This window comes from Callorhinus ursinus, unplaced genomic scaffold (assembly GCF_003265705.2).
Source record: "Callorhinus ursinus isolate GAN/ISIS: 27379988/994484 unplaced genomic scaffold, GSC_fseal_2.0 scaffold8, whole genome shotgun sequence".
Taxonomy (NCBI): Eukaryota; Metazoa; Chordata; class Mammalia; order Carnivora; family Otariidae; genus Callorhinus; species Callorhinus ursinus.
Genome location: NW_027397070.1, coordinates 68,532,046 through 68,548,116, shown reverse-complemented (window position 1 = coordinate 68,548,116; position 16,071 = coordinate 68,532,046). Strand labels below are relative to the sequence as shown.

General features: G+C 48.4%; 1 protein-coding gene across 3 annotated transcripts in view; it reads right to left on the bottom strand.

The window, feature by feature from the left end:
• Positions 1 to 2,438: 2,438 nt before the first annotated feature.
• Positions 2,439 to 16,071, bottom strand: part of EML1 (EMAP like 1) — a 177,599-nt gene continuing 163,966 nt past the window's right edge. For all 3 annotated transcript variants that reach the window (XM_073895870.1, XM_073895869.1, XM_073895871.1), the window contains exons 19-23: positions 7,930 to 8,027; positions 7,739 to 7,826; positions 6,218 to 6,313; positions 4,674 to 4,804; positions 2,439 to 4,025 (exon numbers count right to left, since the gene is read on the bottom strand). In XM_073895870.1, coding sequence (XP_073751971.1) covers positions 3,900 to 4,025; positions 4,674 to 4,804; positions 6,218 to 6,313; positions 7,739 to 7,826; positions 7,930 to 8,027 — 539 coding nt within the window. In that variant the 3' untranslated portion in view covers positions 2,439 to 3,899. The remainder of the gene's footprint in view (positions 4,026 to 4,673; positions 4,805 to 6,217; positions 6,314 to 7,738; positions 7,827 to 7,929; positions 8,028 to 16,071) is intronic.

Here is a 16,071-nt window from a genome sequence, read left to right as displayed (position 1 = left end):
GCTGGGTGATCCAGAAGGGGGGCTTCCCCAGTGGGCCAGAGGCAGGGTGTGGGGAGGGGCAGCGTGCAAAGGGGCAGTGAGCTGGGGGTCAGAGTGGGTTCTGGAGAAGGGTCCTGCGCTCAACTGCACACGTGTGCTGAGCCTCCTGAGCTAGGCTTCCAGGTGGACTGTGCATCCCGTGCTTTGCATGGTTGTGTGGCATCCTCATGTGGGGCTTGGCATGGAGACATGGCTCAGACCATAAGGAATCACTGTTCAGCTGGTCAGCTGCGATTTTGTTATGGTGGTTACATGAAGTAAACTGTTGTCGTGGGAGCGGCAGACTGAGGCATTTACAGGTGAATGACATGATGACTTGGACTTGCTTTGAAAACACTCCAGTCCTCCCTGTCCTCCAAATTAGGGGAGACAGAGGAAACAAGATTCCCCGAATGTCCATAAGTTTTGAAGCTTGGTAAGAGGCTCTACTTTTGTATATGTTCGAAATCTCCCATAAAGTTAAAAAAAAAAAAAAGCAAAACCATAGTGAATCAGTTTCTATCTCACAGTAAGTACATGTTTCTTGTTCGCTTTCACAAACAGCTGCCTCCCCAGTTGTGCCGCTAGATGGCCCTCCCTTGAGGAGGCCGGAGGGGCTCAAACGTTGTTTCTTCTATGTGCTCTTCTAGAAGCCTCAGAAATCACATGATGGTAGTCTGTTCCCAGATCACAGAAAAAATGATTAATGGGTGCAATGCGTTAACTTTTGGGCAGTGGAAGTAGTCACTCAAAAAAATTGGGGGGTTCGGGGCGCCTGAATGGCTCCGTTGGTTGAGCATCTGACTCTTGATTTCAGCTCAGGTCATGATCTCAGGGTCGTGGGCTCGAGCCCCGAGTCAGGCTCCGCACTGGGTGTGGAGTCTGCTTGAGATTCTCTCTCTCCCTCTCCTTCTACACCTCCCCCCCACTGCATTCTCTCTAGAAAAAAAAAAAAGTTGGGGGGTGGGGAAGGCTCTTGAGTGAACCCTGTCCTTGCCGAGCTGGTGTTCCTCTGGCTGCCCTGGGTTTCTGAGTGCCCCCGGCTGGGGCGGAGGCCGTCTCTTCCCCGGCTGGACCAGCTCCCCGCAATCTCGGCCACAACCCGGTGCCAGAATTGGTGCTCTTCTGTGGAGAGCCCTGCAGTGGCACCTGCTGCTGGGTTTTTGTTCTGAGCCTGCTAGCCAAATGCCTACTTTTGCACTTGCACTTGGATGTCACGGAGGCCCCTCCCCTCACTTCATCCTGTCCCAGGCATCAGCCACCTTCAAACTTGCAGTGCTCTGCATCTTGGCCAACGGCACGGCCATCGGACCAGAGAGCGGTCAGGGGCCCGAGCCTCACCCACTGCCCGCAGGCGATCCCTCACCTGCTGGCGTGCCCCCTCTAAACCTCCCTCGGACCATCCCTTTGCTTCTCCGCATCCACCGCTTGCAGCCTGGTCTACACTGTCAGCGCCTCACGGAGATTAATGCAACGGCCCCTCAGCTGTCACTCTTCACAGCCCAGCTAAGCTGACAGGGCCTCGGGCCACTGGGAGGAAGAGGCCTGGCGGCTGCCCCTGCTTCCAATCCTCTTGTCCCAGCAGAGTCTTGGATCTTGGAAGATCGTGAGCTCAGAGTCGTGAGATTGAGCCCCACGACGGGCTCTGTGCTGGGTGTGGAGCCTGCTTGAGAGTCTCTCTCTCCCGTTCCCTCTGCCATCTCCCCCCTCAAACAAACAAATAAAAATAAAAAATAGACAAATATGAAGATAACAGTAATAGTTTATATAAACATCCTTTTTCCATTACGAGCCTGGAAAAGAGTGGGATTATATAGGAATAAAAGTAGATCTTATAAGATCAATAATGGGTCCCTTGCCCCTTCCTTGAGCTGGTGATTCCCTTAATTATTAATGTAAAAATAATTGTTTTTGCCAGTATTTAACCAAGTAAAATGACTTAGGTATGGTAATTAAACTGAAAATTAATTTTAAGTTTTTAATTTTTTTTTTTAGAATCTCTACCCACAATATGGAGTTCAAACTTACAGCCCTGAGATCAAGGGCTGCATGCTCCTCCGAGTGAGGCAGCCAGGCACCCCTCAGCTGAATTTTCTTTTTTTAAGATTTATTTATTTTAGAGAGAGAGAGAGAGTGAGCAGGAGAGGCAGAGGGAGAGGGAGAGAGAATCCCAAACAGACCCTGCACTGAGCACATGCGGAGCCCAACGTGGGGCACGATCCCATGACCCCAAGACCATGACCCAAGCTGAAGCCAGGAGCCGGACGCCCATCTGACTACACCACCCAGGCACCCTAAGCTGAAGTCTTATAGGCTTCGAATCTGACGAATCCTGACACACCATGCAAGCTAGAGTTCCATTTGCAAATGACCCAGGTGAAAACAAAAAATATGTCTATGAAACAGAATATAGTGTGAATCATATCTAATTTTAAATATTTTAATTTATATATTTTCATGATTATAGGTCAATAAGAAATCCTTTTCAGATTTAATTTCATTATAGAATATATTTGATAAGGATACATACAAACAGATTCATCTTTGATACACGTGCCTACTGGTGTCCCACAACTTGCTCAGCAGGCTGGCGATGGAATACACATGCTTCCAAAGGTTGTGCTTAATCGGCCACTCTGAACAACCAGCGCCATGGAGTTCACATAATTCCATTCATTTACTTGCCTAGAACAAGTAAAAATCTTAGTGTTTGTTTTTAAGTCTGTTTATTACTCTTCTATTTTAAAATCTGAGATGCATTCCCCAATGTAAACAATAAATTTCAATCTGTCACACAATCAAAATGGATAAGGCCTTCTTGACAAATGTATGCCACCTCCGTTTTACTCATCAGAACGCAATCTTATTTTGTGGTGTAGTGAGCCATCCATGCACAAAAGACAGGAAAAGAAGCTGCCCTTAGTACCCGGTGGAGCCTCCCAGACTTCTCCCCGCCACAGGTTTATTGTACACTTAAGAGATACCATTTCAACTTGGTCTACTTGGTCTTAAAATACAAATATACAATGTCCATAAGCATAAAATAGTAAAGCCTAGCCTTACGTCTTTATGATGAATTTCTACAATCCTATACAATACCAGATCATGCCAACTCATATACAGAAGAAGGTGGCTAGATGTCTCCACCACTCTTCCGGGCACGTGAGCGCGGGACAGAAGGGAGTGAAGCGGCTGCCTGCGCTGGGTTAGGCAGACAGTATCACTGAAACTCCACGGTGCCTGCGTACCCTGCTGAAATGTTTAAATTAATCTGGAGTACAGTCTGCTTAACACAAGAAGAATACAACCCCTTTCTTGTCAGCCTCCCTCCAGGAGGACTGAATGAACCCTTAGAGAATGAAACCAAATAAAGTCACATTTGCATTTCCTGATTCACCTGTGCAAATCAGTCCTCCACGCTCTTCTCCATCGACTTATCCTTTTAGGACCAATTAATCAATAGCGATCACAATTCAGTACCTCATTATCATCATAAATATTTGACTTAGCGAGCTAGATGGGGAAATAGTAAAGCCTATGTACAATATTTTAAAAGGCATTCTGTGACCATTTTTGAAGGGTTCGTAGAAAAGTTACGAAGGATATACCAGTCACTTCTGTTGATGTCACCATAATGTAAACCCTGGCATATTTTTTTTAATATGAAATGTGCACTGTTTTATATACTGTACAACAAAGGAGAACCGTGAACCACTGCTCCGGTGTGACGCTCACTGATTCGCTAAGCTAAGGTAACTGGTAGAGGGAGTGGTTTTCCTGAGGTTTGTCAGAACTTCTCAAACAGAACAGAAATCACAGTGGTGGAGCCTAGCACGAGTCTGTGCCTGCCCCTGTTCTGCTCCCCACGCTTCCTGCTGGGACTAAATGACCCGCCACTGCATGATGCTCGTGTCCTTGCCGCCCGTGGAGATGAGGTGGCTATCGCCACAGAGGAAATCGACGTTGGTGACGTGGCTGCTGTGCCCACTGTATACGTGGCTCGGAGCCTGGGGAAGAAGGACAGAGAAAGAAAGAGCTTAAGGCGGAGCGCGCTACGTGGAGTCAAAAGTGCTGGAATTCTAGCGCTCGTTCTTCCCTCACTCAGCAGCTCTCACCTGCGCACCTGCTTTGTGCACAGGCACAGGAGGGGCGTTCAAACAAACGACACAGAGGCCCCCCCCCGTACCCCGAGAATCTGGCCTGGTTGGGGGGGGCAGACACGGGCAGGGCGCTGCCCCGGGCTGGGATACTTTCAGTGCCAGAGCGCTATTCCAGACGTGGGGCCACCCAAAGGAGGGATCTACCAGGTGCCACGGGTTGAGGGGGAAGGCCGAAGGACTTCAGGTCTGGGAAGGACGGGGAAGGGTGTTCTAGGCACTGGTGCTGGCTCAGCTCAGCAGGTGGGGGAAGAGGCGTGAGGCCCACGAAGGAAGCCACGGAGGTAGACAAGCCAGCTCAAAGGGGTCTGTGGATGGGGGTGCTCCCTGGAGAGCAGCGCGGAGGCCGGAAGGGCTCCAGGGCAGCGGGACGGCGGGGTCAAGTCCCCAGGCGTGACTGGCCGGTTCATGCACACAGCCTACCTAGTCAGTCACCAGACCGCCAGGGGAGGCCAGGACGCATGCGCCCCGAGGACAGGGTCCGTGAGGAAGACGTACCCTGAACTGTGAGCAAGGGTACGAGAACAGGTGCACTTTGCCGAAGTCGTCGCCGGTGGACAGCAGCTTTCTCTCATGGGCCCGACACACGGCATTGATGTCGGTTCCGTCCGAGCCTTCCGGCCACACTCCTAAAATGAAGACCACAGACAGAGCCCTGAAACCCCAGAGACACTAGGCCACGCTGCACAGGGACCGCCACTGAGCTGCCATGGAGATCAGATCGCCCGCAGTCCCTGGCTTTCGAAGCCGGGGCCCAAAGAGCTCCCAGCCTGCCTGCGATCGTCTCCGCCGGGGCAATTCCCAGATCACCCGTCCCGCCCGAGGGGAGAGCTCCGGCAGGCTCTCTGGGCTCCCACAACTTGCGGGGGCCCCTTCCTTCTTGACTCTGCAACAGAGAGAGTGCCAGAAACCGTGGCTTTGGACACAGTGCCTTTCCTTCATTCCCCCAAAGCATCTGAGGGGAAGCTGACTAGTCCCCAGCCTACAGTTTCCTAACTTTTTGGTTTTTCTGGGGTAACTCTATATGTGAGTCTCTCCAAAGGACTGTTTAACCCTGTGTGTGCCTTTCAGGGGGTTTTGGCTTGTTTTTTTTTTAAGATTTTATTTATTTATGAGAGAGAGAGAGAGAGTAGCGGGGAGATGAGCAGAGGGAGAGGGACAAGCAGACTCTGCACTGAGCGTGGAGCCTGACCTGGGGCTGGATCCCACGACCCTGAGATCACACCTTGAGCCAAAATCAAGAGTCAGATGCTCAGCGGAATTAGCCACCCAGACGCCCCTCAGGTGTTTCTTGGTATCGGCCCTTTGTGGCTGCTGCTTGCCTGGTCTATCCGGCAGCTGTGGTGTCTGCCTGCCATGGATCTGGAGTCTGGTTGGGTGGGCAGTGTCTCCTGATCATTGCTTTGGGAAACCTTTTGGTCCCAATAACTTTTGATCTGAGACAGCTGAATGTACATCAGTTTCTCAACAGGCAGATCTAGAGTGAACCCAGGAGTTCCTAGCATTTATACCAGAAAATGATGAATGCCAGCTCTAAAGAGATTTGGGAAATTTTGACCACCTTATTGACTTATGGTCTTACATAAAGAGATCAGAGGTACTGTCTTTTCTTTTTTATTCTACTAAACTGTGGTAATTTATTTTACACCATTTATAAATATATTCCAACCTCAACTTTAAAGGAAGTGAAAAATTTAGTTAAAGAACCAAAAAAATATAATAACTCTAACAAATGATAAAGAAATAGATTGAGTGCCATCTGGCCCATCTCTCTAAGAAGTTTGGCACATCCTCATAGGAGAAGAGTCTAGAGCATTATCTCAGGACTTATTTCATACAATAGAAAAGGGTTAAACCCATCTCTCTGGTTCTTGCCTGGCCCTTCCCCTGGGAGCTGCAGGGAGTGTGTCCTTTTTGGGTTCATGTGGCAGCAGAGCAGCTGGACAAAACCAGTGACCGTGAGAGTTCATAACTATTAGAGAAATATTCTAAAAGTGGATACATGTTATGTGTGAACTGAATGAAAGCTGCAGAAAACTTACCAAAGACATGGAACCCCAAAGTGCAGGTGTACGTAGCCCATTCGATGTCTCTCGTAGTTTCCACACTTACGACTTGCTTACAAGCAGAGGGAACCCCTGGAAAAAGCAAATCCAAGTCTGGTGACATCTAAGCCGAAGGCCCCCTCTCCTCTCCTGACAAGGCTGGCCCTTACAGCCCTGCCCCGCCAGCGACAGAGCCCTGTGGAGTGAGACCCTTTCCACTTCCCAGCCCCGTGGGAGCCATGCTCGCGGCTGCAACTGTGCCTGAGCCCCGGGGCCTCCATGGGCACCGCCTCCCATCTCTCTCTCTCTTTGGGTCTGTTTCCTGCAGTCTGGCTTCTCTTTCCTTTGACCATCCATGGGTACCTTGCCTTCAAATGCTCAGGGTCTCCCTCCCCTGCCCGCCCACAGAACCCTCGAACAGCTCAGCTCTGCCACCTGCTGTTCATGTCAGGCCCCCCCTCCCCGGCCCACCCCCTTCAGTCCTGAGTTAGGAGTGGAAGCTTACAGAAACCAGTCATATCCAGGTGATTTGATTGCTCCCCAAACGAGCTCTCACTCACAGAGTATGAAACCGTGTCCGAGAAGACTTTAGACCCATGGCCTGTTTCTGAAATCCATCCCCCTTCTTCTGCCCTGTGTCAGGCAGGACCTTGGAGAGGGCGGAGAGGGCAGAGCAGGCGCCACCTGGCACCTGCTATTCCCCTCTTTCCTCCACCTCCAGCAGCTCTACCTGTCCAGGCGCCTCAGCAAGTGGATGGCTGCCTCCCTACCTACCCACTGGCTCTTGATGCCTACAGCCTCGTATCTGAGCCCAGATTTCCTGTCTATAAAATGGGATAAGCCTGGAAGAGCTATGGATAATGACAGAAAATGTACGTAAACTTTCTGGTACTTTTTAGTATTGCACTTCTTAGTACCATCCAGCAGGCGGACACCAGGCCCTCCTCATGCCCCACAATCCCCTGTGCTCAGCCCAGAGCTGGGCACACGACAGGTGCTTGGCACACATGTGAGGAGCCCGTGCCCAGGAAGTACTGGTCTTATTACCCTCAGTGTTCTCAGGTCCTGCCTGGACACAGACACCACCAGGAGGGGTCCCAGGGGCTGCTGTCCCCCCAGGTAGGAGAGACTTCACTGTGTCTGCCTGCTTGGGATGACGCCTTCACAAGGGTCCCCACTCTCTCCTGCCCCAATTGCCCCCCTTGGGCCTTTCCCTCCAGGATTTGGCATTTTCCTTCTTGGAGTCCCTTGGACTTGGAGTCTTCTTGGATCCTCTTGTACCTTCTGCTCCGCAGGGGCCCATGTCAGCCCGAGCCCCCAAGGATCTCAGTGGCGGGAAGGATCTTAGCGGTGGCCCTGCCCAACTCCCCTGTTTTATAGAAAAGGAAACCGAGGCCTGGAGGTGACAGCATGTGCCGAGGCAGTAGGGGAAGTGGGGTTTGCAGGAGACCCCATTTTGATCTCAGAGTGAACGTTCTATGTGATCTGAACCCAGACAAGCCCTGGGGTGCTACTCACAGTAAAGGATTTCATAGTCTCCAGAATTTGACACGAGGAATTGGGAGTTCACAGACCAGTCCAGGTGAGTAATGAAGCTGGAATGACCCTGGGAGAGAAGAGCAGGATGCGTTTCACGCGCCTCGTAAATTCCCGGCACGAGGGACATGGGGTGACCACACACATCCCGAGAAAATGAGAAGAGCACCTACCGAGCACTTGCCGACACGCGTGTACTTCCTCCCGTTGTCGCTGACTCCATAGATGTAGATGCAGTTGTCATGGGAGCCGATGGCTAAGAAGGTCCCGTCTGCAGAAATATGCAGATGACATTTGTTTTAAAAATAAACACTTATCAACGACAAGGGGTAATGCTAGTGACATCACAGATTTAGAAAAATCAGCCAAATCGGTAACTTAACTCAAATCAGTAACTTAACTGCTTTTCAGGAAGTCCTATGCCACTTCCCAAGCTGTCTTTTGGAAATCCGCTCCTGCCCAGATCTCTCCCCTTATTAGCCCCATCCCTGCCACTCCCACAGGGAAGGCTCGAGATTCATTCCCTCAAGGATGCGGCCACATCGCTCCTCACTGAGCGCCAGGCTCTCTCAGACCTCTCCTGTGCTATTCTCCCTCCCACCTCACCTCTGCACACAGTGTCCTCCCTCCCACCCCCTGCCCTGCCTGGAAGGCCCCTTCTACCTCACCTCTGTGCACAGTGTCCCCCCTCCCACCCCCTGCCCTACCTGGAAGGCCCTTCCGGCCTCTCTTCCAATAGGCCATCAGTTACCATTTTCGCCTGGGTTTCTGGCCTCAGGAAAGCCTACGGAACGGGGCTTTGGTGCTTGTGTGGAAACACAGGGAAGGCGCTCAATGTAACATAAAAGCAGAGCCCGCCTTTGTAGCCGGCGGAGGAACTTGCCAAGTGTGAAGGCAAAGCAGGGAGATCCAGGATATACTGGGAAGGAAAGAAGGCCTGAGAGACTAAGCCAGAGGAGGTCAGACTTTCCTGAGGCCAGGAAGCAAAAGGAAGGAGATGGGAACCGTGTGAGGCGCAGAACTGGAACACAGAGTGGCGGGGTCTCCGCACACTGGTTCAGGGACTGCGATGCGTCCCTGCTCACACCGAGCACCAGTGCCTCCATCCGCAAAGCACAGCAATTCAGAGGATTCCCTGGACAGTGCTTGTAAAGGTCCTGGCGGTCACTGGCCATCATAAGTCATTTCCTCAGAGTTTCCTTCTCCTAAGGTAGGGAGTCCTACAGGAAACAGCATGGCCTGACACCATCAGGAAGTCGTGTTTCAGGAAGTCCTAGCCTGGGCCAGGTCAAAATAAGGGTGTTGGCAAGACCAAGTCGGCTTGTCCCATGTGGGAATCCTGGCGGGATGGGGCAACAAGCCAAGGACAGCGGAGGCCTGGAGAAGGAGACCGTCTGTGGCTGACGATTCTGGAGAAGGCCGGAGAGCTGCATGGGAAACCATCCACCCTTGGTTCCCGCAACTGACTGGGCCCTGACAATAATGATGATGATGGACACTAAAGGCTAACCATAATTATTATCAAATTATAACAGTCCACATTTATGTAATGTCCACTAGGTACCATCCTGTACTCACGTATTTCATCCTCATAAACCCTACAGACAGGTAGATATCATGCCCATTTTTCAGGAGAGGAAACTGAGGCACAAGTGGCAAAGTAACTTGCCCAAGGTCACACAGGTTTATGGGAGCTGGGATTCGAACCCAGGCAGTCTGACTCCAGAGCCTGGAGCATTTTGTTGCTGATTCTGCTGCCCCTGTGACACAGATTAAGGGTAAAGCCCCGCTGAAAGCCTGCCACATGATGTGTCGGCATGCTGGCTTGTACATTCTTAAGCCAAAGATCTCAAGAACTACCTTATCATCTGTTAACTCTCTCTCATAATGGAACCATTTATTATAATTCTGACTGCCCCAGCTCTAGGATTTCGAATATTCTAAGTACCTCCTGCAAGTGGGATCACACAATATTTGTCTTTTTGTGTCTGCCTTATTTCACTCAGCATAACGTCCTCAAGAGTCATCTGTGTTACAGCATGTGTTAAAATTTCCTTCTTTTTAAAGACTCAGTAATATTCTGTTGAATGGCTATACCATAATTTGCTTATCCATCCATCTACTGATGGACACTGGGGCTGCTTCCACAGTTAAGAATAATTATTATAGAATAATAATGCTATGAACATGGTGTACAGATGCCTCTTTGAGGCAAGGGTCACCTGGTTAATGAAGAAAAGCTCCGAAGCCCGAGAGCAGAGTTGCTGGTAAGGAGAGCTCTCTGGTCTCCAGGGAATGGCCATGAGTATAACTGACAAGAAACGCAAATATACTCCCCAAAGCACCCTGCTCATGTCAGCAGGAGCTGATAGATCTCTGAGGGCCTTCTAGGAAGAGAGGCTATAGACAAGGGCCTCTTGCACTTCACAGACGTTCAAAATCACAAGAAAATGATGAGAAACACATAAAACAAATAGAAGAATGCAGAATGTTGGCCAGAATTAATAATAAAATAGGATACTTAAAACATCAAGAATGAAAGGCAGTCTGAGCTGAGTAAGCACCTTCTCAACATCGATAAAAGGTTCCAAGGTGTCTGGGGGGCTTGTCTGCTTAGGGTGAGAAGTGTGAACTTTGCTCGGGCACAAGGAAAACACATCTGGAAGGGTGCTCCTTCTCTAATGAGACCTGTGGAGATTAAGAACACAGCTCCACCCCGAGGTAGAGACCACTGCAAATCAGCTTATATAATAGAGGATTCCTATAGAGCAGTAGCAGCTCAGTCTTGGCCAAGTATTTCCAAGGACAAAACTGCTATTTCCGAGAGTGTTCACATAGCTGGATCTCCTGCATATCACAGAAACATAGCACTTCCTAAAACACAAGCATCCAACGACAAGGCCTAGAAGCAAGGGCCTGCCCGGCAGCCATGAACCCTCCTGGCACCCACACCGTCAGGACTCAGCCGCCAAACCCCAGGGGCTTCCACTGGCCCATGGCGAGAAAACTGAGCAAATATATGTCAGTTCACAATGGCACCCAACCCACCAACAGCGACTGATCACTGTTAAGGGGTACAGAGAACAAATTCATTATCTTGGAAATTGGTAAATAAAGTAAAAGAAACCAGGCAGGGGCGCCTGGGTGGTGTAATCAGTGAAGCATCTAACCCTTGGTTTCAGCGGTTTCAGCGCAGGTTGTGACCTCAGGGTTGTGAGATCGAGCCCTGCATCAGGCTCCACGCTTAGCACAGTCTGCTTAAGACTGTCTCTTCCTCTCCCTCTCCCTCTGCCTTTCCCTGCTGCTTGCTCTCTTTCTCTCTCTCAGATAAATAAATCTTAAAAAAAAAAAAAAAGTCAGGCATTTATTTTGACTTTCCTTAATGAACGCTACCATGCTATTGGATAACAAAGTAGATGATTAGCAGTTTTTCTTTATAGAAATATGATACCTAATAAGTGAAGAAGAAAATCTAACATTGGCACACCACTCATTTGTAGTCCCTTGTGAATCTGGGCATTGGGCACCAACAGCTACTAATATAACAAAAAGTGAGAGAAGCAGATGTGAGTCTCTGGTGGCCGGAAGACAGCAATACACGCAGAACCTGAATGGGATCCAGCCTCTAGATGCCAACATCACATCAGAGCAAGTTCGGGGGACAGAGGAACATGTTAAAGGACACCACGGGGACACACTCAGCAAAATCTGGAGTGGAGAAAACACTACGGGAAAAATGAGCCTGTTCCTTCAACAAGTAAATGAACAGTGCACACAAGAGAGAGTGGGGGAGGGGGTGGGGGAGGGAGGAGAGAACAAGTACAAGGAACCATGGATTAAAAGGGACTTCAGAGACATATCGGACAATTAACACAGGACAGCCTTTTTTGAATCCCAATTTCAACTGTTAAAAAAAAGTCAAGTGAAAATTTGAATACTGACTATTCGAATACCTGATGATATTAAGAAGTTAATGCTACTTGGGCTGAGGAGGTGACAGTGACACTGTGGCCATATTAAAAATAAGCGGGCAGGGCTTCCAGCTGTGGCCCAGTGAGCCCAGTGAATCCTCTCCCCATAAAGCAATGAAAAAGATGTACAAAACTGACAAAAATAACCACTTCCACACTCTGGAAATTGATCAAAGACATAAATCCATCTGAGAAGTGCTTATACTTAAAAAGCTTCTGAGTTTGGGATGAGGACAGTAGGAGTCCCCGGTGCGCTCGCCTGGGGCTGCGCTCTCCCTTCCCACCGGCTCGGCTGGCTCAGAGGTTGCGGCCGGGCAGAGCCAGCTGTGGGCACCAGTGGCTTTGTTTCCGTGGTCAGGCGGCTCAATCCATACAAAGCCCTGGGCGACGCCTATGCCCACACAGCAGCGTTGTGGACAGAAGTGACGATCTCCAGGGCGGTTGACCAGGGAGGGCCCACGGCTCTAGCAGCCTGCAGTCACGGCGGAGGCTGGAGCGAGCCTATCCCTGGTGATGGGAGGCTGCGCACGTGTGCATGCATGGGGCAGGCAGGAGAGGACCCCAGCTACCCAGACGCCTGTGGCCACACTGAGGTTGCACGCGTGCCCAGGGAGGATGCCAAGGGGCCAGCAGCAGCAGAAGCTGGGCAGACCCCGAAACGGCCTGAACGCCGGCCGTGCCCTTCTACCCGCACACACGTCCGCCGGCACAGGATGCAAGCCTTCCTGGCTGGAGGTGTCTGAGCGCAACTCTGTCCCGTCCTCCATCCAAAATGCATGAAGCCAAACCGAGAGAGCCGAAAAGAGAAACTAACTGGTTCCACGGTACCAGTTGGAGATTTCAATCCTTCCCTCTCAGCAGCTGCTAGACCAGCCAGAGTAGCGGCAAGGACACAGATGACTCAAACAACACATCATCAGTCAGCTCTGAACACTGTCCACCAACTTGTCCCAGCCGACCAATCAAGAACACTGCACCCAAGAGTGTACGACGCACATTCTCCGCAAGCACACCTGGGACATCGGCCGGGATAGGCCACGTGCCAGGCTATAAAAACAAGTTTGGATGAAGTAAACGTGATTAAAGTCATACAAAATACATTCTAGGCCACAATGGAGGTAAGTTAAAGAACAAGGGGAGGAAATACGGGAAATCCCCCAAATAATCGGAAATTAAACAATACATATGTAAATAACCCATGGGCCAAAGAAGAAATCATTAAGGAAATTAGGAACTATTTTGAACAGAATGGAAATGAAAACACAATATATCAAAATTTATGGGATGTGACTGAAACAGTGCTCAAGGGGAATTTTTTTTTTTTTTTTGAGAGGGGGAGAGAAACAAGGGAGGGAGAGGGACAGAGGGAGAGGGAGAGAATCTCAAGCAGGCTCCATGCTATGGGGTAACCCCGATTTCATGACCTGAGCCAAGATCCAACAGCCAAGAGTTGGACGCTTAACCAACTGAGCCACCCAGACACCCCTCGAGGGGAAATTTATAGTTTTATACATCTCTACCAGAAAAGAGAGGTCTCCAATAAGTAACCTAAACTTCAAGAGCAAGCTAAATATTAATCAAGCAGGGGAAGGGAAAAAAATAAAGATCAGAAAAGAAAAAAAAGAAAAAGGAAAATCGATGAAAACAAAAATTGGTTCTTTGAAAAGATCAACAAAATTGACAAACCTTTAGCCAGACTGACCAAGAGGAAAAGAGAGGAGACAGAGTTTCCAGAATCAAGAATGAACGAGGAGACCTCACTGCTCACCTCAGAAAAATAGCAAATATTATGAATGATTTAATGCCAACCGAGTAGACAACTTAGCAGAAATGGACAACTTACCAAATTGACTCAAGAAGAATAAACACTCTGAGTAGATCTACAAAAACAAACTGCATTAGTAATTAAAAAACCTCCCACAAGGAAAGATGGCTCACTAAATTCACATGAATTCTACCAAATATGTAATGAAGAAATAATATCAATCCTTAAGAAACTCTTTCAGAAAATAAGCAAGGAAGGAACACCTCCCAACTTACTCTGCAACAGTACTGTCATAACTATGCCACACAAAACTATCACAGGAAAAGAGAGCTACAGATTGATATCCCTCAGGAGCAGGGACGCAAAAATCCTTAATATTAACAAATGGAATCCAGTGATATATAAAAAAGGATTGATACACCATGACCAAGTGGGATTTGTCCCAGGAATGCAAAGTTGGGTTAACATCTGAAAATTAATAGACCATATTAATAAAATGAAGGATAAAAAAAATCACTTAGGGGCGCCTGGGTGGCTCAGTCATTAAGCGTCTGCCTTTGGCTCAGGTCATGATCCCAGGGTCCTGGGATGGAGCCCCGCATCGGGCTCCCTGCTCAGCGGGAAGCCTGCTTCTCCCTCTCCCACTCCCCCTGCTCGTGTTCCTTCTCTCGCTGTGTCTCTTTCTGTCAAAAAAATACAGAAAATCTTTTTTAAAAAAATCACTTAATCATCTTAATAGATATATTTGACAAAAAAAAAAAGCATTTGACAAAATCCAACAGCCATTCATGATGAAAACCCTAAATAAATTAGGAATAGAAAGGACCTTCCTCATCACGCTAAAAGGGCACTAACATCATACTTAATGGTGTATGACTGAATGCTTTTCCTCCTAAGACTGTGAGCAAGGCAAGGATGCGTTCTTGCCACTTCTGTCCAACACTGTCCTGGAGGTTCTACCTAATGCAAGAGAGAAGAAATAATTAAAGGCACCCAGATTGGAAAAGAAGAAATAAAACAGTCTTTATTTGCAGATGACATGATCCTGTAGGAAGAAAATCCCAAGGATTTTACACACACACACACACGCACACAAACTACTAAGACTAATAAAAGAGTTTAGAAAGGTCATAAGATATAAGATCCATGTGCAAAAATTGATTTTATTTCTCTAGAGTAGCAACCAACATTCTGAAAATAAAGTTAAGATAATTCCATTGACAATGGCATAAAGAGAACTGACTTAGAAATAAACTTGACAAAGGAAGTGTGACTTGTGCACCAAAAACTACGAAACATTGCTGAGAAAAATGGCAGAAGACCTAAATAAATGGACAGATATTCTGTGTTCAAAGAGTAAAAGATTCAGCATGGCCAAGCCATCAAATCTCCCTGTATCGATCTACAAGTTCAACATTAAATCCCTATTAAAATCCTGGCAGGCTTTTTAAAATTAGAAATGGATAAGCTGGTCATAAAATTTATATACAAACGGTGAGGACCTAAAGTAGTCAAAACAGCTCTGAAAAGGAACCGCAAAGCTGGAGGAGTTAGACTCTTCATCTTTGAAACTCACTCTGAACTCCCAGTAATCCAGACTGCGTGGTACTGGCACAGGGATGGACATCTGGGTGAACGGGACAGAACTGAGAATCCAAAAATAAACATTTATATTTTACGGGTCAATTGGTTTGTGACAATAGTGTCAAGATTATCTGATAGGGAAAGGACTGTCTTTTGAACGAATGATGCTGGACAAGTGGATAATCTACATGCAGAACAAATCAAACCTCTACCCCTTGCAATACACGAGAATCACCTGGAGGTAAGGGCTAAAACAATCACCTTTCTTTTTCCTCTCTTTCTTTTTTTTTTTTTTTAAAGAGGGAGAAAGAAGCAGGGGAGGGGCAGAGGGAGAGAGAGAGAATCTCAAGTGGACTCCACGCTGAGCCTGGAGCCTGACGTGGGACTTGATCCCAAAACCCTGAGATCATGACCTGAGCCAAAACCAAGAGTCAGACCCTTAACCGACTGAGCCACCCAGGCGCCCCAACAATCGCCTTTCTGAAAGAAAGCAGAGGGGAAAACTTCATGACTTGCGTGCGACGCTAAATGCATGATCCGTCAAAGAAAAATCTGAGAAACTGGACTTCATCAAAATGGAAAGCTTTTGCTTCAAAAGAAGATGAAAAGATAAGCCACACCCTGGGAGAAAACATTTGCAAATCACATAGCTGGTAAAGAACTTACACACAAACTACAGAAAGCAGTCTTACAACTCAAGAGTAAGACGAACAACCTAACTAGAAAACAGGCAAAATACCCGAAAAGGTATTTCACCAAAGATACAGGAGTGATCGACAGGCACAGGCAAACATGCCCAGCATCTCTTATGGTTGCAGGGGAGGTGCACCACAGCGGGATACTACTCCACCACTACCAGAAGGGCCGTCATAAAAGAGGCAGGTAATAGCGGGTGTTGGTAGAAATGCAGAGAAAAACCAGAACCCTCACACATTGCTGGTGGGAACGCAAGACTGTGCAGCCTCTCTGGCAAGCAGATTGGCACCGTTTCATAA